This window comes from Erinaceus europaeus, chromosome 17, assembly GCF_950295315.1.
Source record: "Erinaceus europaeus chromosome 17, mEriEur2.1, whole genome shotgun sequence".
In the NCBI taxonomy this organism is placed as follows: domain Eukaryota; kingdom Metazoa; phylum Chordata; class Mammalia; order Eulipotyphla; family Erinaceidae; genus Erinaceus; species Erinaceus europaeus.
Genome location: NC_080178.1, coordinates 60,341,862 through 60,364,512, shown reverse-complemented (window position 1 = coordinate 60,364,512; position 22,651 = coordinate 60,341,862). Strand labels below are relative to the sequence as shown.

Sequence of the window (22,651 nt, the reverse complement as noted above, 5' to 3'; positions counted from 1 at the left end):
CTCTAGAAATAAGAGTTAACCCATATCTGCAACCGTATGGGAACTGCTGTAGCTTACAGTGGAGGGAGTGGGGATTCAGAACTCTGGTGGTAGGAATGGTGTGAAGTAGTACCCCTATTGTCTTGTAATTCTGTAAATCAATATTAAACCACCAATTAAAAAGAGTCCCTTATCCTAACCTTGGCTAGTGAAGCCCTTTATGACTTATGGGAGATCCTTTTCACATAGGATATATTGCTTCCCTTGTCTGAAGGCCTCACTGTCCTTCTGAAAGGTAAGGCAAACTGCTACTCATGTCAGTTCTAGCTTTAGTGTGTCCAGAAGTTAAATCTGATTTATAGACTTGGAAGAAAGTAAAATGGTGACACAAATTTTCTATATTTTGCAAGTAGAGGAAGCTTGTCAAAGATATGGCATCCTAGCTTGGCATATGACAAACATCTTGTGAATAAAGAGAACCTAGATATAGACTAGTGCCTGTGAGATAGGGCACATGTGCACAGGTATCCATAAGTTAAGGGAGAATATATACCTTAGAATAAAAATGCACAATAGTCTACAGTGACTCAATAAGTGCAACAAGCATGTAGAAAGACCTAAAAAAAAAGACACCCTAAAATACTTAATCAAATAATTCCTATTTCACTTCCCTCAACCACTCTAAGTCTAACCATGTTAGGTAAAGTAAGGACTACAAAAGCTGGATAGCGGCAAGAGACCAGCACACTCTACTGATGGCCCTTTTGGTCACTACCAGGCCACCCCATCATCAGGGGTCCTAGTCAGGGAATCTTGGGATTCCCAAATAGATAAGGTGGGCCTAGACCTCTAACAGATTCCTCTCTCCACCATCACTGGTCATCTCCACCAGAAACAATATCATAAACCCTCCTGTGGGCCTCTAAAGGTCTTTGCCCTCAATGTGGAACAACAATGGTAGGGACTGCCCTACTCTCCAAAGGGAAGCTGGGTCAACATACTGTGCCACTTGAGAAAGACGGGTCCTGAAATAAGTGCATCCTAGAATGTTCCTAGCTATGACCATGGAATACAAGTTCAGACCAACAGGAATATAGAGGTTACACAGGCTCCTGTGCTGAATATGAATAGACATGGGTCCCAGGTCAGATCAACGTGGTTTACAGTTAACAGTATTTATACTCTCCCCATATTTGGGGGCTACTCATTGCTCTGACCCAGCTTTCTAGTCCTTTTCCTAACTCTGTCACCATTTCCCCAGATAATGCTTCTAGCCCACCTGTATGTTAGCTGCTTGGCTCAGGCAAAAAATTATTGAAAGTCATGGGTCCCTTGGAATATACCTAAAATAGACTTCCTAGCTTCTTCCAATATAAAGACCCCAAATCTCATCTGCTATAGTCTTGTCTTTGGGTTCCTGATTATTAAACATTTTTTCTGCCTTATAACAATGCTTTTCAGCCATCAAGTTGCAGATGCTACCAAGATGCCAACCTGACTTCCCTGGGCAGATGATCTTACCAATGTGTCCTGCAACCCCACCTCCCCAAATCCCTGTCCCATTGGGGAAAGACAGAAAGAGGCTGGGGTTATGTATTGACCTGCCAAAGCCCATGTCCAGTGGAGAAGCAATTACAGAAGACCCCATAATAATCCTGGGTCCATGTTCCCAAAGGGATAAAGAATAGGAACACTTCCGATAGAGGAGATGGGATATGTAACTCTGGGGATGGGAACTGTGTGGAATTGTACCTCTCTTATCCTATGGTTTCATCTTCAGATTCCCCAGTGGCATGACAAGCCCATATGATACTATTGTTTCAATCTGGGTCACATGCATTGTAAGGCACTGGCTCCAGTAAGTAAGTAATCTCTCCAGTCTTTCATAACTATTTTTTATACTAATCTGACATAATTACTTAGAGATTAGGTATAATGGGAAAAAAAAATGAAGGTCTTCAGCAGGTAAATATCACCATGCATACTATGAATTGTCTTTTTATGACTGAAATGTTTGAGATTTGAAGTACTAGGTCTTCCTGACTTTAGAATTGCCATCACATAATAATATAATGCTTGCTACTTAGTAGGTGCTCCATGAACACATACTTCAATAAGTAAAGATGCATTATTTTTTCTTTTAAGTGGTGTAATTATTTACTGTTTATTTATTTGTTTTCTTTATTGGGGGATTGATGGCTTACAGTGGATAGTAAAATATAGTTTTTTGGTACATGTGTAACATTTCTCAGTTTTCCACAAAGGAATCCAACCCCCTCTAAGTCCTCCTTTGCCATCATGTTCCAGGACCTGAACTCTTCCCTCACCCCAGAGTCTTTTACTTGGGTGCAATACACCAACTCCCAGTCCAAGTTCTGCTTTGCGTTTTCCCTCTGTTCTTATTTTTCAACTTCTGTTTATGAGTGGGATCATCCCATATTCATCCTTTTCATAAAGATACATTATTATCACAGAACTCTCTTGAGTTTATTTCCCACCAAAATATGCAAATGTATTTTAAATAGCCCTCACTGGATTTGCTTACCTGAAAACTAACAATAATCAGTATCATTTGTGCAAAAGGACACATGAAATCTCATGCATATTTGTTGAGAAATGACTCTCCTTGATGAATAACTTACTATACTCTCACACTAGCAAGCCAACTACAACATCAAAAATTCCCTTTCCTATTTTTACAGTGAAAGACATACTGTATAAGCAAAGGTCCTATAGTAATTCTATTGGTTCTTCATAAAGATCAAAATTTCAGTTTTATTCCTATTTCTGCCCATTCTTGGCTTCTGCAAAGTTTTAAAATTCAGTTATTCCAGTCATAGTCTACAGCCTTAGGAACTGGCACTTGCTATGCAATTTAATTGACTTCCTGAGGAACATTTACAACTTCTCTGCTTCTTTTAGATGACATTGCAGGACTAAATCCAGCATACAATTAATTTATGCCTGTATGTTTGCTGTGAGTTCAAAGTGCTTCTAGCAAAATGCAGAAAACACGGATGTTTGACTCTTCTTGCTTTTGCTGACTTCATTCTACTGAGTGTGGATTAGGGATTAAGTTGGTATACATGGAGAGCCAAGGGCGGTTTCACATGCTAACGTTCACGGTTCACTCAAACCCCAATCTAAGACTGTATTAATATATGCATACTTCTGAAATTGACTGTGGGAAATCCTCAAATACCCTGAAAAATGAACATCACTGTATACTGCATGTAAAGGCTAGTTAGAAATTCCTTCAACATTTTTGGTTAGCTTCTTTTGGTTACACTTTTGTAAAAAAAAAAAAAAAACAAAACAAAAAACAAAAAAACAACTGTTAGGTCTTAAATTTTATTAGCTCCTGATATATCTTGGTTGTATAATTTGATAATATATGATTTGTTTATTAATGAGAAAGAAGGGAGAGAGAGGTTGAGTGCCAGAGCAGTACTGTGGCACGTAGAATTACAAGGACTGAACTCAGGAACTCATGCTTGAGAGTTCAATATCTTATCCACTGTGCCACCTCTCAGATGGAAAGTATTTTATTTATTTATTTATTTATTTTTACAAGAGTACAGCTCAGCTCTGGCTTATGGTGGTTCAGGGGACTGAATCTTTGGAGACTTAAGCCTGACAGTCTGTTTGCATAACATTATGCTACTTAGCCCCATCCTGGAACTATATACTTAAAACATTTGCTCTGAATTATTAGCTGTATTTAAAGATCATCTGCTCAGAGGGGTATATTTTTATCATCAAGGAAATAGTCTTTGAAAGGAATTGCTTAGTCTTCCAGAAGAGGTGACAACTATCTATAGAATCTATGTTGTCAACACTATGCAGATGATTTAACATGAAGGTACAAGACAGTGAGTTAACTGTTTGCATGCATAACTCATTTGTTCATGGGGTTATTTTTTAAAACCTATTTAAGGTAAAGGAGTCATGGCACATGTCTGGGTGAGATATCTTTCTGTTTGTATACAAATTTTACTTCTATATATGTTTACTTATTCCGTAATTCTGAGTTCTTGCTATACAAGGCACTGTACTGTTAAGGATACAGTTGTCATATATATCATTTCACTCATGAGGTTAACAACATAAAGTGTAAGATAGATCCTTAATTTTAAAAATCACATAAATAAAGGCATAATTGTAAACCTGAGATTTAAGAGGAGAGAAAGGGAACTGGAATGAAGAACCTCAAATCACTTTTTTTTTTTTTCTGAAACAGAGTTTCTGAAGAAGCACAATTTGAAGTTAGATCTAAGATGACCAGAGGTTAACCAGGTAAAGTGTAAGGAGAGCTTTTCACTGTGAGGGAACCACATGTTTAAAGCACTTGAGACAAGGACAGACTTAGTGCATTTTATGAATTAAAAAAAAAAAAAAGTCAACGTGAACAGTATGCAAGCAAAAGGAATAGAGAAATGAGATGTTTAGAGGTAGGCAAGGGCTAGATCATGCAGAAATTGATTCACATTAATGACTTTGCATTTTATACTAATGCAAAAGAAGAGAAGCAGATATGATCTGTATGTTTAACAGATCACTTTGGCTGCACTTGGGACAAATCAGGACAAGAGCTGAAACACTGAGGCAAATCATTGGTGGGGGATGATATAGACTTGGAATAAAGTGAGGGAATCAGAAAGTGAATTGAGATATTCGTTGAGACATATTTTGGAGGGAGAATCCATAGGAGCTAAGAAAGACTGAATTATGGATGCGAGGGAGAACGAGGTATTAGGTGTGATTATCAACTCTGGGACCAGAGCAATCAGTTAGTGGTGAAGAACAGAGATGAATTAAATAAAGAAGTTTTAACCAGTGTGTTAGTGACAAGGCCACCAGAATGGATGTGCTTATGTGCACGTATGAGTGACTTTCTCTAGAAATGAATAAGTAAGAACACTGGAAAAAAGGAAGGGGGACAAAATTAATATAAACAGAAAATAAAATTCTCAAAGAGATGATGGCATGTAGGGACCTGGTACTGGTTCATATCTGGATTGCTCAGAGTATGCAATTTGAGAGATATGCTCAAAATTATACCATGACTTTTTAATTTGGGAAAAATGAACAAAGAAATGTCATGCCTTCATACAAGAATCCTTGCTGGCGGGTCTACACAAGAGATAGATTTGATTCTCTGTTTAGAGGTGAGTTTTTAGAGAGGGATAATAGAAATCCCCAGTGCAGTGCAAAGAATGTAGCATTTACGTTTATCACAAAAAGCAGACATTACATTAAAATGTAAAAGAAAAGGTTCACCAACACTGAGCGAAAAAGGAGGCAAGAAAGCAGAGGAAAACAGAAGAAAAAGAACAATGGGTGGAGAACTTTCCCAGCAAGCAGAGCTGTGTGAGCCGCCATGCTGTGCCAACGCAGCTGCTATGGGCCACCAAGGTTGAATGCCAGCACTGCCGCTCACTAATGGCTCAGCTTGGGCACATTAGGCAATTTCTCAGACATCAATATCCTAATTTGTAAAATTAAATGAAGAGAATGGTAGCATTTACTTCACAAGGCAAATTGCAGAGTGAAAAGAAATCGTCCAGGAAGAGTACCTAATAAAATGTCAGGCAGAATGAGAGCTCAGTGTGAGATGCCTTCATGTAACCAACTATAGAGGAAGAATCACTAGAACTATTGTGTGGGTATGTGTCCCTCACTTGTCAAAGGCTCCCTATTTTACCCTATTAGCTTTGCAGTAGCTCATTGTTTTACAAAAGAGCTATGTTAAAAATACAGCAGGACTGAATTAATATTTATAAAGGTTTTAAATGCTATTACATTCTAATCATTGCAAATCTCTGAAAATGGCCAAACTGATTAGAGAGTCAAAAAATGCTTCTCACTTATTTCTAGAAATATAATCTAAAATTTGTTATTTAATACCTCTAAAGAAGCAAGTGACTGACTTCTAAACTTACTCTTTGAAAATATCAGAAATCAGTTATGATGTTCTAGGGAGATCCTTGGGATATATTTATTTTCACTTTGAATCAATCTGAAATATTGTAAAGATACTCAATATAAAATGTAACTATCTGAGCACCCCATTTCTGTAGAAACATCACAACTGAGAGCTCTTGATTTCAACTGAATTGTAACTACCTTAAGAGACACTAACTTCTCCTCTCCATACTCTGGCAAAGGCTACTATGTGAAGATGAAGGTGTTATATTACTTGAATATGAATGCAGAATTATATCCAACCTGGAGATTTAGAAATATTCTAGGGTCAACTCTATTTCAGATTTACTGGCAATATCAGGTTGAGTGTATTGCCTTAAATCTCTTAACTTTTAGTTTCTTATGTTACTTGTCAGTAAGTAATAAAAGGAGATAGGTAAACACCTACCATAACAACCTGTTATATAAAGGTTCTAATTATATTCTTTGTATTAGATAGAATCAGCTTATTCTATAATTCTGTATGAGATGCTTAATACTTCAAGGAATAAGTTAAATGGTGATATTAATGATTGTATCTATTTTTAAATTTGTTATACCACAACCATGGTAAATATATTACTAAAAAAATGTCCATGAAGGGCCAACAAGATAGTCCTTATGTTCTTGTTATTTGTATGGTACAGGTTTGATCCTGATCTGTACCACACTGGAGGAAGCTTTGGCACTATTGTATCTTTCCCTTTGTCTATTTTTCTGTCTGAAAAATGTGGCCTAGAGAAGTGAACAATAACAACAACAAAAAACTGTACTCATGAAATTGTCTTTCATTCCTTTCTGTATGAGGAGATTAGCACTAGTTAAATTTCAGAAATAATTCTGAAATAAATACAATTCCTATCTTATTCAAATGTAAGAGAACCAAACATTTGGAGATCTATGTTATCATGTCTGAGTATTCTGTGATCACACAAGGGAAAAAGGCTATGTTCTTAATTTCTACCACTGCACCAATGGAACAGAATTATCTCTCCACTTTGAGGGAGATGTCTAGTGCAAGAGAAATAAGCAGAGGCAGATTCTACTCATTCGTCCTTGTGAAAGCACATGCAATTCAAGATGAAGTGAGGAAGCACATGCAGTACCTGGTCATCTCAGAGTCAGGGAGCAGGCCTAGGTGGTAGTGGGGGTAGGGAGTTGAGAGAAGGAAGCTTTTGTCACACTCAACAGGGGAATAGTGCCTGGGAGAAGCAGGCTTATCACACAGTTTGTTCACAGTGCTGTAAACGGGCTCCGGAGGCCTGGTGATACAAGAGGAAGAGAGAGAGATGCATGGTTAGCACACACACCAGACAACATAACTGGTAATACTGTACCATGTGCAAAAGTGAAAAGCCACAACACTGCCATGGGCTTTACCCGATCTGAGTTAAGAGTCTTCTAGGAAACAAGACCTTTGGTCAGAAATGCAAACTTTGATTGTCATTCAATACAAAACGTAATTGCAATTAATAACGCTAGATAGCTCAGCAGAGTCAGAACCAACTGATAGATGTATTACCTTTAGGGACAACCCCGTCTGAAACTGCACAGATCCTGGCATTGCTCCTTCTTAAGCTTTAGTTCCATGTTTGATGTGAACCTCGCAGACCTCCTCTACTCCCAAGAGTAGATACATACAAAACAGCCCAGTATTCTTTCAAAGCACTAGTTTTGACTTCTGTTTTCTTGACTTGTCTGTTGCTTTCTTCAGTTCATGACTGCCATTCTCTGTACACTACAGATTATATGAGGACAGAGATTCCATCTGGTAAACTCTTAAATGGAATCTAACACATAGTACCCCTTTCATAAATATTCACTAAGCACATGCAAGAAAAAGTAAATGTGGGCCAGGCAGTGGGGCACCAGGTTGAGTGCATATATTACCACACACTAGGAACAGAGTTCTGCTTTAAAGGGAAGGTGACTTTACACTTTTATCAGGGCTCTCATCCTTTTCCTGCCCCTGCTAAATTAGAACCTGGGTATGCTAGCTGGAGGTGCAGTGTTCACATTAGTCCAGGAAACAACCTGGAGAATAAGGACCAGCACTACAAACTCACGGATGGCAGGGAGTAACGTTGTACAGCCTCTGCATGACCTACTTCTGGATTTCTTCTATGTAAAATAAACATAAATCATCTTACCGAACTAGTGATGTTTTTGTCTATATAAGCAGGACCTGATATTGACAAACTGATAAAATGTAGACTAACAACACAACTATTTCCAGCTATACAGTGTTAATATACAGTGTTGGAATTCCATCTAAATTCCATCTGGAATTCCATCTGTCTGTATACACAGAAAAATGTGAAAAATGTTATTTTTTTCTATTATGTAATTGAAAGCATGTGAACAGAGAACTCATGCGTCTTCATTTAAATTACATATGCAAAATGGTAGCTGATCTAAACTGCTAGCACAGGTCTTCAGCATAGAGAAATCGATGACTCCGTTTAGACTATAAAACAGTTTCACGATGACGTAATTTCAGTAACACTGTACTTTCTGTCTCTGAGGACTGATTTAATTTTTTTCAGTTTGAAGTTGAATTAGGCCAAGAAAATGATGTTACCAATTTTCCTCTAGTCCTTTTACCTCAGTAGCATTATATTTTGAGACAAATTACCAGAATCAAAGCTGACTAATACATATCTTAAGGGAAAAAAAAAATCCTACTTGTATTCACCTAAGTTAATGGAAGAATTTTTTACTCTCTGAAGAACACAAAAAACTCCTGAGTAAAACTTGAGGCCCTAAACATTGTCCAGAGCTGAGTTTCTAAGATTCCACCACTATCGTTTCAAACTGTTTTATAGATATGATACCCTTTCATAATTTACACATTTAGTAGATGTTTGTAGTATAATCAAATAATCAATAATTTGTGCAATTCCTCCTTTTTGTCAAAACCAAGATGGAATCTCTAGAATTAAAAAAAAGCAAAATGTTCAGATTGGCCAGGCTTGAAATTTGGATTACGTGACAACTGGTCCCTGAGAGCACGCATACTGTTACATTCTTTTGATTTTGACTGGAGCAAGATTCAGCCTTACTGAGAAGGTACCCAAGCTCCACAGTCAGTAGATCTGCCAAGTGGAAGCTGTGTAACAGAGTCCTCCATCACCTACAGTGTACATCCCTGCTGAGATCTTGCCATTTTCTGTGGATGTGCTGTAGGGATCAATACATGTTACTTGACTGATCATGCCCACCTTTCCCACCCATAAATATGTGTGATTTTTCCTGGAAATCTCTTAATATGCATAGGCTGTTATATCACCCTGACTCTACTTGGTATAGAACTAGACCCATACTTCTTTTTTTATTACATTTTTATTATCTTTATTTATTTATTGGATAGAGACAGTCAGAAATCAAGAGTGAAGGGGGAGATATAGAGGGAGACAGAAGGACACCTGCAGCCCTGCTTCACCACTTGCAAGGCTTTCCCCCTGCAGGTAGCAACCGGGGCTTAAACCCGAGTCCTTGCACATTGTAACATGTGCACTCAGCCAGGTGCACCACCACCACCCAGCCCCCATACTTCATCTTTTGAAGTTTTCTTTACAGCCTATGATGTTTAGACAAAATTTCCTTATAAATTGTATTTTCACCAGTAGGCTCATTCTCTCTCTCTCTCTCTCTCTCTTTAAAGTTCCATATTTTTTTACTATAGCTATTCCTATAGAAACTATAGAATAGTTTCATACTACATTGATTCCTTGCAAAGGGTTAACTACTGTTTCAAAATATTATCAAAGAGATACAGGGGCTCATAGAGCAGACTTAATTTTTAATAAATCTTTTTTTCTCATAAAAAAGTGGGCAGTGGCGCGCCTGTTTAAACGCACACGCTACAGTGTGCAAGGATCCAGGTTCAAGACCCTGGTACCCACCTGCAGAGAGAAAGCTTCACAAGTGGTGAAGTAGAGCTACAGGTGTCTCTCTCCCTCTCTCAATTTCTCTGTTTCTATTCAATAACAAACAGATAAAATAAAATAAAAAGTGAGGGGGTGCCGGGGGTGGGCGGTAGTGCACCAGGTTAAGCACACATAATGTGAAGTGCAAAGGACAGGCACAAGGATCCCTGTTCAAGCCCCTGGCTCCCCACCTGCAGGGGGATTGCTTCACAAGCGGTGAAGCAGGTCTGCAGGTGTTTATCCTTCTCTCTCCCTCTCTATTTGCCCCTTCTCTCTCAATTTCTGTCTGTCCCATTCAACAACAACAACAGCAGCAGCAACAACAACAAGAATGAGACCCCTTCTGTTTCATTTGGTTTAAATCCCCCCTGCTTAACACTATTCTATTTACATAACCACTTCATTCTATTTACATAACCGCTGTTAACAAGCACCTCCCTCCAGGGCATTGGTTCAATCCCCACTGTTTCATATGTTTTTGCTCCACCCCCCTCCTTGTCACACCCTGATCCCTTCTTTGTCACACCCTGATTTTCACCAGTCACTTTTCTCTCCACCCTCTCTATGTCACATCCTGTTTCCACCCTACTTGGGAAGTATATATAAAGACAGCATTGTGAGTTTTAGAGTACTGTACCTTGCATTTAGCTTAGCTCATCTTAGATTGTGCTGCGTCCTGCATGAATAAAGAGATACTGCGTACAACCCAGCCATGAGTCCCTGGTCGTCTGTTACCTGCCCGTGAAGCCAGCCCGGCGAAAACAACATAACCCGTCAAAAACAACAGGGAAGTATGTGTGAGGGGGAGGGAGACCGATGCACTGCTTAGCTCTGGCAAATGGCAGTGCCAGTGATGGACTGATTAAATCTAGTATCGGGCGTCAGACTGTAGTGCAGTGGATTAAGCGTACATGGCCCGAAACTCGAGGACTGGCTAACTGGGTTCCAGCCCCACCTCCCCACCTGCAGGGGGGTCAGCTTCATAAGCAGTGAAGCAGGTCTTCAGGTGTCTATCTTTTCTCTGTCTTCCCTTCCTTTCTCCACTTCTCTCTGTCCTATCTAGCAACAACATCAATAACAATAATAATAATAACCACAACAATGATAAAAACAAGGACAGAAAAAAGGGAAAATAAATAAATAATTAATTAATTTAAAAAAACCAACTAGGATCAGGGGTTGGTTGATGGCGCACCTAGTTAAATTCATATGTTAGCATGCACAAAGACCCAGGTTCGAGCCTCCTACTTCCCATCTGCAAAGGGGAAACCTCATGAGCCATGAAGCAAGTACTGAAGGCATCTTCTGTCTCTCTTTCTATCTCCTCCTCCTTTTTTTTTCTCTGTTTTATCAAATAATGGAAAAAGAGAAAAAAAAAAGAGAAAGAAATGGCTTCCAGGAGCAGTGGATTCATAGTTCTGTTTCCAAGCTCCAGCAATAACTCTGGTGGCAAAAACAAACAAACAATCTGGTACCACTGAGGTCTCAGAGATGCAAGTCTGCTTGTCACCACTGTGTGATCGCTTGACTCCAAATAGATTCATTTTTATCTGTCACTCAGTTCTTCATTTTTCCCTGTTTATTCACATGTTAGTTTATAAAGTCACTGGCTATAGAGTAGGAATATAAAATTAATTTTTACTGTGAGAATATTTTATATCACCAAAGATAGGTAGGCGTAAGTGAACAAACACCAAAACATAACAAAACACTTGACAATTTTTTTTTCTTTTGCAATATTAAGAATGTCCTCTTGAAACCAAACAACTAAATAAATGATAGTCATGGGCGGGTGTAAATAACATAATGGTTATGCGAAAAGACTCTCATGCCTTAGACTCCAAAGTCTCAGGTTCAATCCCCCGCACCACAATAAACCAGAGCTGTGCAGTGCTCTGGTGTTTGTCTCTGCACTTCTCTCAAAAATAAAATACTTAAAAAGAAATAAACAAATGACAGTCATCTATTAGTGGCATACAAATGGATTCATATAGGAAGACTTCTGTCTGATGGTTAACAGTCCTACAATTCCACCAGGCATTATATTCTATCTAGACCACAGCACAATATCCAGTAAGTAATATATAAGCTGCCATCTAACGGATAAAAAGAGAGTAGTGACTGACATACAGCAGACACTTAAGAAATATATCTTTAAGAAAAAAGAAATGCATCTTTGAACAAATAGGTAATTTAAAAAACAGTTTTTCGTTGAGAAAAATAATAGGTGGGGCCAGGCAGTGGTTAAACACCTAGTTAAACTCACATATTACCAAGCGCAAACACCGGGATTCCAGGCACCCCTCCCCACCTGCAGGGGGGTTGCTTCAGAAGCAGTGAGGCAAGTCTGTAGATGTCTTTTTCTCCTCCTCTCCTCTCCCAAGTTCTTTCTCTCCTAATAAAAATTAGGAAGAAAAAGAAGAAGAAGGAGGAGGAGAAGGAGAAGAAGGCGAAAGAGAAAAGAAAAAAAAGGCCTTTGGAAGTGGTGGGGTCATAACGCCAGCACATAGCCCCAGTGATAACCCCAGTGGAAAATAAATAAATAAATGAAAATAAAAGGAAGAAGTCTGCCTCTCTCAAGTAAACCATAATTGTTTTCAGTTTCTTAATTCCTGGTAAAAGGGAGGAAAGATAGAAGGGAGGGAGGGAGAGAAGGAGTGAGAAGCAACAGGCCTAAGCCTCTAGGAGGCCGTAATAATTAACCTAATTTTTGTTTTTCTCCAAAGCAAAAATTTCCAGGTGAGGACTTGTCAGGTCATTTGCATGATAAAACCTCTCTGCTTTTCCCTAAAGTAAAGCCTGAAGTAATTCTTCTTCTCTTTTGTAAATATTTTGTTCTCCCTACTCTTGACTATAAAAACCATTCACTAGAAGACAACACCTTCTTGCAGCCTTTCCACTTCCTAGATGCATTGGTCAGATAGAATATCAACTCAGTTTTTGAAATGAACGTGGATAAATTTTTGTTTAACATTTGCTTTAAATGTTTTAGACTGTCATTATACCTCAAAGGTTATGCAAGTGGAAAGAAGCCCCTCTTTGTTAGCCAGAAGTAATTTACTTTAAGACTTTGAAAAAGACTCCTTAAAAGGTAGGGCTTTGAGTGTGAGTGAAGGCAGGGCCTAGGTTCATTTGGTGGGAAGAGGGAAGGAGGCAGAGATTGGGAAATGCTACTTACTGCTCATCTCCTCCTTTGGCAGAAAGAAGAAATTTATGATCCTTGAAAGAATCCAGGTCTTAAGCTTACAGCCCATACCCTTGTACTAGAATGGCAAAAAGTAGCCATAAGATGACTTGAGTGACAAAAATACTCTCATCTCATATTGTGTAATTTAGTATCATAAAGCTTTTTTCCTTCACACAAAAAGCTGATGTGATGAGGGGCTCTGGTTTGTTTGTTTTTGTCTATCTCCTATAGCAATGAGAAGAAATGGGTTAAATCGGTACCCCCAGGGGACAGAGCTGTCAGACTTATAATGCTCCAGTCTTAGGGAGAGGCACCTGGGTAAATAGCCACTGGTTATCTGTATATCCTTAGTCCAAAGATTTATCTGATTGCAACCCCCCACCCTAGTGACATCTGGCTATGGCTGCATTTTCTACACTTCTGAAAATGAAAACCACTAAGGCAAAAAATATCTGAGCACTATATATTTACGAATATATACATTTTTGTGAAGGCCCTGGATAATTTTACTTCCCAAAGTATGGAGCAATGATTTCTTTGATTTTTCAAAACAGAGGTCTCCAGTTTCTTTGCCTCCCCAAACTGTGTGTGTGTGTGTGTGTGTGTGTGTGTGTGTGTGTGTGTGTGTGTGTGTGTGTGTGTGTGTATGTAGTGGGGGTAGAGGTCTAGTTTTCTCCCAAAGCAGGGTCCCTGGCTTATTTGACAAGGCCTTGGTCTTCCTGAGTTCCCCAAAGTGGGAAACACTGGTATCCAACTTGCCAGTGGAAAAGCCTTGATATTTACCACAGATTATCTTATGTTTGATTCATATTAATATTTTAGGACTTCGTTACAACCTGTTGGACATTAGTTCTTAAAAGTGTCCAGTGGTGAACTGTTTTAAATGATCCATGCTACTTGGCATGTCTGTCTTGAGTATCTGATTGAATTTGGCTACTTAGGGGTTAAAATTTCAATAGAATATGATTCTACCTTTGTTTTGTACACCAATGGAATTGTTGTGTTACGGAAAAATCTGTGTTTCAGCTCTGAGTATTACAGTTCTGGAGTAGCCTAGAACAAGACTCCTACCAGGAATTACGTTTAGTTCGTCAGTGGAATCAGGTGAGCTTGGCCTATATCTGCTAGCTATTTTCCTTGTCAAGCAGCTTTTATCATTTTAGATCTGGGTGTGGTGCAAGTTGATTGGTTACAGAGCAGGACTGAAAAGGGTGCGGTCTGATTGGCTGCAAAAAAAAAAAAAACTGAATCAAAGGCTGGAACAATTTGCCTACAATCAGAGTCCACCAGGGTGCAGACTGTCACAGAATCTGCTGAAGTGTATAGATCCTTACATACAGAATCCTGAAGCTCATTTCAGTGACTACTGATAATATAATTTGATCATACTGTTAGAGGGCATTTTATGGGAAGCAGCACCCCTCCCTCCTGCACCCTACAGGAAGCCAGCAGAAAGAGCCAGAAGAAGCACCATTGTTTCTGCATTCTGCACCATCATCCCTCCCTCCCTGACCACCAAGGCCATAAAATGCAGATGGAGAACCTGAAGACAAAAGATGAAGCATATCCCCTGAGGGCCCATCAGATCTGGCCCCAGACTTTTTTTTTAAAATTTAATTGTATTAGTGAGTTAATAATGCCTTACAAGATTGTAAGATTACAGGAGTGTAGTTCCATATTAAACTCACCACCACAGTTCCATGCCTCCCCCTCTCTACCTCTCCCAAAGAGTAACCATCATAGTTTGTCACAAAGTCTTAGCCACAGTTTGATCACACTTTTTTTTCTTCACAAATTTGTGTGTTTCAGTTCTTTATATTATACATATGTACAGAAACATCCCATAGTTGTCTTTCAGAGAAATGCAGGTCATTTGGTAACAGACAAAAGTCACTGAACATAAAAATCTGAAGGTGAAAGTCATTGACTTTACCTCTCCCTTGCCCACCCTCCACAGTTTTTTAATGAAGTCAGAGAGAGGGAGGTACCACTATCATTATGCAAAATATTTTGACAACTGAGACACCAGGGTTTCAGGTTCAATCCCAGGTTCATAAGCCAGAGCTGAAAGGTTCTGCAGTGAAAAGAAGAAGGGGGGGAGAGAGAGAGACAGAGACAGAGACACACACAGAGAGAGACAGACAGAGAGAGAGAGAGTAGAGCCAGGGGATAAACTCAATGCCTTGGACAGGAGATACCACTAAGCAAGCTATCTCATGGATCTGATTTTTTCTTTTTCTTTCTTTCTTTCTTTCTTTCTTTCTTTCTTTCTTTCTTTCTTTCTTTCTTACTTTCTTTCTCCTTCCTTCCTTCCTTCTTTTTTTTTTTTTTTCCTTTTTGTTGTTGTTGTAAAAGAAGGATAAAGAGAGAGTGGGAAGGAACAGGAGGATATACCACAGCACTGCTCCACCATTCATGGAGCTCTCCTGGTGCCTTCCACAGTCTAGGCCTTCACACCTGGTAAAGCAAATGCTCTCCTGAGTAAGCTGCCCCCCACCACAGTAGCATTGTTGGGGAACCCTGCTTTCTTAATGCTCTTTACTTGATTTTGGAGACCCCTGGTTTATAATATAATGCCCATTACTTATTGATACTGTTTCTGCTATTCTATTTCCTCAATTACTGAGAAGCTATGTATAGAACAAAGGAATGCTGGCCACCTGCAGTCACTTATGTTCCTGTCTGGTCACAGTTCTTACAGTTCTTATTCTCTGATGGGCATCTGGTGAATGGCATAAGTTTACGAGCGGTTGGGTCAACTGCCCCCCACCGCAAGCAAAAAGGCCTAAAACTACATAGTATGACAACACTGCTGCCCCTCTCAGGCTATGGGATACGGACATTAGTGTGTACCTACTGCATGGCACATATGCTCTGGTGCTCTAGCATGGACTGTCCTAATTTATGTATTCTTGCAGGAATGCTTTTGATGTCCTGTACATACTCTGATGTACATACTCTGATGCAATGCAAACTTTTGTTAATAAATATTATGAGAGGGAGTCGGGTGGTAGTGCAGGAGGTTAAGTGCAGGTGGCGCAAAAAGCAAGTACCAGCTTAAGGATGCCGGTTGGAGCCCCCGGCTCCCCACCTGCAGGGGAGTCCCTTCACAGGCGGTGAGGCAGGTCTGCAGGTGTCTGTCTTTCTCTCCTCCTCTCTGTCTTCCCCTCCTCTCTCCATTTCTCTCTGTCCTATCCAACAACAATGACATCAATAATAACTACAACAATAAAATAACAAGGGCAACAAAAAAAGGAATAAGTAAATATAAAAAATTAAAATAATAATAATAAACAAATAAATATTATGAGAGAAGTCTGTCTGGATTCACACTTAGTAAATGTACTGGGGTGTCCACTCTCCAGACTGCTCTTACACTTGTATATATGTCAGAGTAGATCTTTTTAATCCTGGGATACATTGGAAGCCAGGATCCCAACAACAGCCACGTCTACCACATAGCCCCCTCAGGTCATTTTTCTAATAGTCTGTCCCAGAAAAAAAAATGTCAATAAAATGTAAACAATATTAGTATCAACTTTGCACCTGACAATCTCAGTTTTGACTTTGTACAGAACACTCTCAGAATATACGGCCATACCGCCCTGAACACGCCCGATCTCATCTGATCTCGGAAGCCAAGCAGGGTCGGGTCTGGTTAGTACTTGGATAGGAGGATACTATCAGATAATATGTATTATAAGAGAAATAGCATGTTTTCCAATATGTAAAGAAAATACACTAGAAAATGTGCTGCAAAGTGTATAAAACATGATATACAACGTTACAAATTGAAATTTTAACTCGTATAATAATAAATATGGAAAATAAAGCATGCATGTTAATGGAAGAGGTAGGCAGATATCTAGAAGTGGTTGTTAATCAAAAGGTAGGGATAAATAAGAATTGGCACTGATAGAACTCTGCAAAAATAATTTCAGGAATAAACATCAAATTAAAGAAACTCAAGGCATTGTATATGATAAGGTGGATGAGGAAAAACAAAGAAAAAAGATGTTTGAAAGATTAAAACCTACTATAGAGAAAAATAACATCATTTCAAAAGAGATAGAGGACTGTATGTATGTAAATGTGTTATAAATGAAAGTATTATACATATTTCATGTGAGTTTATTATGTTCACATACATCTAGGAGAGCCTTTTAAAAAAATTTATTTCCTTTCTGTTGCCCTTGTTATATTGTTCTTATAGTTATTATTGTTGTTGTTTGATAGGACAGAAAGAAATGGAGAAAGGAGGGGAAGACGGGGGGGGGGAGAGAAAGATAGACACCTACAGACCTGCTTCACCGCCTGTGAGGTGGCTCCCCTGCAGGTGGGGAGCCAGGGGCTCGAACCGGGATCCTTACACCAGTCCTTGCGCTTTGTGCCATGTGCGCTTAACCCGCTGCGCTACTGCCCAACTCCCAGGAGAGCCTTTTAAAAACTGTTTTTGTCCTATCATTCTTTGCTTGAACAGCATCTATCCATTTATTCCTTCCCTTTCAAACTTTCAAATTGTCTCATAATTCTATGGCTTGTTTTTCTGGGTTTGTTTTACTGTGTATCCATCACCTTGTTGCGAGATGATCATTTCTTATTTTTCTATGTTTTCAGTAATTCTTGCAAGGCAGGTCTAGTAATGACAACCTTCTTTAGTTTATCTATGATTGGCACTATTTTTATCGCTGCTTATAATTCTTACAATTTCTGTATGACTTAGCGAGTAAAATATTACCTGAATGGTAGTTGTTAACTTTTAGCATCGTCACTAGCCATGATTGTTATTAAAACAATCATAAATAGGAAGGAGCAGATTGATTTGATTAGCAAAAGTACTGTGACCCCTTACTATACATTATAGTATGAAAAAGTTTTATTTTTTTTTTTCCTTCACATGAAGGCTGGTGATCAGTTTTAGTTTTTCTGCAGTACCAGGAAAAAATGATAGTTTGAATTATTTCAGTGCTAAGTAGCTTGCTTGGTGTGTTCCGTCTGAGAGAGATGGGTCTCCTGAATGTGCATACCTGACCGCAGTGCTGGCAGTCAGTATTCTTAGTATTTCCCTGCAGTCATACTCTGTGACCTTTCTGCCAGATAGACAAGGAATGTCGATTGATGAGCTGTCACTGGGATCAGGGTGGCAGGGACAAATGTCAGCATCTATTTAGAAAAAAATTGCCAAGGGGAAATGACTTTGCGCAGTGTGGATCAGCCAGTCTCAAGTGATGGGGATTGTTTATCCAGTTATAAAGGTCCTGTGAGTCCTGGGCCAAATGCTAGGAAATATGGAAATCTAGTCTTCCCTATTCTTTCTGTGGACATCTTCAGAAAAGGGGCAAGTGTAGGGTAGTTACATATACTAGTGTAATCTCTAAGTGATTTTAAAACAAATCTTTTATCTGCCCATTTATTAGAGACCATAGATAAATGGTTTTATAATCTCCAAAACTGAACTGCCAGCTTTTATTTGCATATTTATGGGCTTATAATTGCAGGCTCTTATAGCATATAATTAGCACATCCATGACCTTCTTGAACTCTTTTCTCTGAACTCCATCAGTACTTGCAATTGGTTCTGCTTCCTTGGGATTTTCAGTTGCCAGTCCATAAAGCCAGTAAATTACACAGAGGCGTTTCACTTAACCCTTTCCTAAGGCACACTGTCTTACCTGAAAGTGTCCCTCTTCCCAGTTCCCTCAGCTGTCGCCATCCTAACTTAGCCTCCTTTTACTGCAACCTATGCATTGTATGATAGGATGAAAAACAAAGAGACTAGTTGAATTGGATTTTTCCATGAAATGTGAATTGAAAATAAACAAACAGCAGAATAAAGGAACTATCAGTCAGTAATATGAGAGAAAGACATGGACTACTAGAGGGTAGCTGTACTCTTTTATTATCAAGCTCTAGAATGAAACTCTAACAAGGTTTGTTGCTGAAGTAGTCAGAGGTATCTTGAATACTGAATAACAATCTGATTCTACTCTTTAGGTAGATACTAGAACTCACACTATTAAACTTATCTGCTGGTCCCTATGTGGTATTAGGTGTAAAATGAAAAGTGATAAATGCTTCCCACCCTAATCCCTTACTAGAGTTTAGGTCAGGGAAGCAGTGGAATAGTTCACTTGGATACTGTGCTGCTTAGTCATGTGTGCAACCCAGATTCAGGAGCCAGCCCCATTACATTGAAGAAAGCTTTAGTGCTGTGGGGGAGAGAGAATGAGAGAATCCCTTAGTGGGAAGGGAGGACATATCTTTGGGCATTACATTAACAGGAGGAGAACCGAACTATATTGGTAATGGTAGCTGGTATGCTAGGGGTTTGGGTGCGCAAGCCTCTAGAAAACTGACACATTTGGAGGAAGAGATTTTCTTAACCTTGTAAGAAAATCTTATGTTTCTTTTACAGATAAAAATCACTGATTCTGGGAAGACAACCCCAGCAATGTGTCTTGGAGCCCCGCCTCCCGAGAGCCCTGCCCCATTAGGGAGAGAGAGGCAGACTGGGAATATGGATTGACCTGTCAACGCCCATGTCCAGTAGGGAAGCAATTACAGAAGCCAGACCTTCCACCTTCTGCATCCCACAATAACCCTGGGTCCATGCTCCCAGAAGGTTAAAGAACAGGAAAGCTATCAGGGGAGAGAATGGGGTAGGGAGTTCTGGGGGTGGGAACTGTGTGGAAATGTACTCTTTGTATCCTATGGTCTTGCCAATATTTTCACTTTATAAATAAATGTTTAAAAAAACAAAACAAAACACTGATTCTCTGGGCCAAGGATTTGAAGTAAACATAACTGTTCTAATTCTATGTCTGGGCTTACAATAGTCCTTACAGGCTGAGTTTTGAGAAGTCTAAATGAAATTTATTACTATCATTATTACTAATCGCTATTACTATTTATAGAATGGCAAAGAGAGAGTGAAGAAACCACAACACCAAAGCATAGGTTGCACACAGGATAAAGCAGCACACTATCCAAGTGAGCTAGTTCCCTGGCCAGCTAAAGGAAATTAAAGGATAAAAGAGAATATTGGGCCAGTTTATAACTATGTGAATCAACAAGTAAATCTGCCACTATAATGGCAAGGATTAAGAGAGGCTGACTTGTCTTCACTGATAATGCTCTCCATTTGGTGAAGATATGAACAGAAATTTAAATATATAGAGTGACTCTGTGAGTAGATTGAACTAAATACCTTATGTGACTTTATTCATTCCACTTATTTGAGTGAGCAGAGGAACTTGCCCAGTGCCTGTTGGAGTAAACATCATCCAATCTGTGCCATACCCCCCAACTTTTCCCAAACTCAGACTTCTTGTTTTAAAGCTCTCTTAAAGCCTTTGCTGAATACCAGAAATTTTGTAAACTTCACAATGATGCTCTGAAGTAAATTACTTTACAACAACAATGGTGAGTTCAAAAATCTGAGGCAGGTTTAGGGTCTGGCTCTTCAAAAATCTCCCGCACGTGAGCATCTATTGCTTCTTTATAGTTTCCTAAGCCTCAGCACCCTCTTTTGTGAAGTGGGATAAGTAGTCTGAGGACTGGCACAGAGTGCTTGCTTAATAAAAGGACTCTCAGTGCCAGTGAATCAAATAGTGACCTTTTCTCCCTCTTACTCTTAGATACCCCTGTTCACACAGAGACAGTTTCTCTCAGAATGTCACAAATAAGCAGTTTAAGAGTCTGGATTTTATTTTTTTTCTCTTTCTTTCTTTCTTTCTTTCTTTCTTTCTTTCTTTCTTTCTTTCTTTCTTTCTTTCTTTCTTTCTTTCCTGCCACTAGGGTATGGTTGGTCGTTGGTGCCAGCACTATGAATCCAATCCTCTCAAGCAGCTCTATTTTTTCCTCAATTTCTTTTTTTTTTCTTTTTTTTTAATTGGGGAATTAATGTTTTACATTCAACAGTAAGTACAATAATTTGTACATGCATAACATTCCCCAGTTTCCCATATAACATTACAACCCCTACTAGGTCTCTGTCATCCTTCATGGACCTGTATTCTCCCCACCCACCCACCCCAGAGTCTTTTACTTTGGTGCGATATGCCAATTCCAGTTCAGGTTCTACTTGTGTTTTCTTTTCTGATCTTGTTTTTCAACTTCTGCCTGAGAGTGAGATCATCCCATATTCATCCTTCTCTTTCTGACTTATTTCACTTAACATGAATTTTTCAAGGTCCATCCAAGATCGGCTGAAAACGGTGAAGTCACCATTTTTAACAGCTGAGTAGTATTCCATTGTGTATATATACCACAACTTGCTCAGCCACTCATCTGTTGTTGGACACCTGGGTTGCTTCCAGGTTTTGGCTATTACAAATTGTGCTGCCAAGAACATATGTGTACACAGATCTTTTTGGATGGATATGTTGGGTTCCTTAGGATATATCCCCAGGAGGGGAATTGCAGGGTCATAGGGTAGGTCCATTTCTAGCCTTCTGAGAGCTCTCCAGACTGTTCTCCACAGAGGTTGGACCAATTTATATTCCCACCTGCAGTGCAGGAGGGTTCCTTTGACCCCACACCCTCTCTAGCATTTGCTGCTGTTACCTTTTCTGAGGTATGACATTCTCATAGGAGTGAAGTGATATCTTGTTGTTGTCTTTATTTGCATTTCTCTGATAATCAGAGACTTGGAGCATTTTTTCATGTGTTTCTCAGCCTTTTGGATCTCTTCTGTGGTGTATATTCTGTCCAAGTCCTCCCCCCATTTTTGGATGGAGTTATTTGTTGTCTTGTTGTTGAGTTTGGCAAGCTCTTTATATATGTTGGTTATTAAACTCTTGTCTGATGTATGGCATGTAAAGATCTTCTCCCATTCTGTGAGGGGTCTCTTGGTTTGGGTAGTGGTTTCTTTTGCTGTGAAGAAGCTTTTTAATTTGATGTAGTCCCATAGGTTTATACTTGCCTTAGTCTTCTTTGTAATTGGATTCGTTTCATTGAAGATGTCTTTAAAATTTACGTGGAAAAGAGTTCTGCCAATATTTTTAAGTATCTGATAGTTTGTGGTCTAAGATCCAAGTCTTTGATCCACTTGGAATTTACTTTTGTATTTGGTGAAATACAGTGGTTCAGTTTCAATCTTCTGCATGTTTCAACACATTGTTTCCAACACCATTTGTTGAAGAGACTCTGCTTTCCCCATTTAATAGTCTGAACCCCTTTGTCAAAGATTAGATGTCCATAGGTGTAGGGGCTCACTTCTGGGCTCTCAATTCTATTCCACTGGTCAGTGTGTCTATTCATGTTCCAGTACCAAGCAGTTTTGAAATACAATTTGAGATCTGGCAGTGTGATGCCTCCGGTTCTGTTCTTTTTTCTCAAGATTGTTCTGGCAATTCTAGGTCTTTTCTGGTTCTAGATAAACATTTGTAGCATTTTTTCTATTCTCCTAAAAAATGTGCTTGGGATCTTGATGGGGATAGCATTAAATTTGTAGATGGCTCTGGGTAGTATATTCATTTTAATGATGTTAATTCTACCAACCCATGAACATGGAATAACTTTCCACTTCTTTGTGTCTTTTTCAATTTCCTTGAGTAGTGACTCATAATTTTTAGTATACAAGTCTTTCACT

At 39.1% G+C, this 22,651-nt stretch overlaps 1 protein-coding gene across 13 annotated transcripts in view; it reads right to left on the bottom strand.

The window, feature by feature from the left end:
• Positions 1-22,651, bottom strand: part of DLG2 (discs large MAGUK scaffold protein 2) — a 1,912,587-nt gene that overhangs the window by 417,574 nt on the left and 1,472,362 nt on the right. For 12 of the 13 annotated variants that reach the window (XM_060176807.1, XM_060176791.1, XM_060176792.1 and 9 more), the window contains one exon: positions 7,050-7,205. The exons of the other annotated variant lie outside the window; for it this stretch is intronic. In XM_060176807.1, the coding sequence (XP_060032790.1) occupies positions 7,050-7,205 (156 nt within the window). The remainder of the gene's footprint in view (positions 1-7,049; positions 7,206-22,651) is intronic. 13 annotated transcript variants of the gene reach the window in all.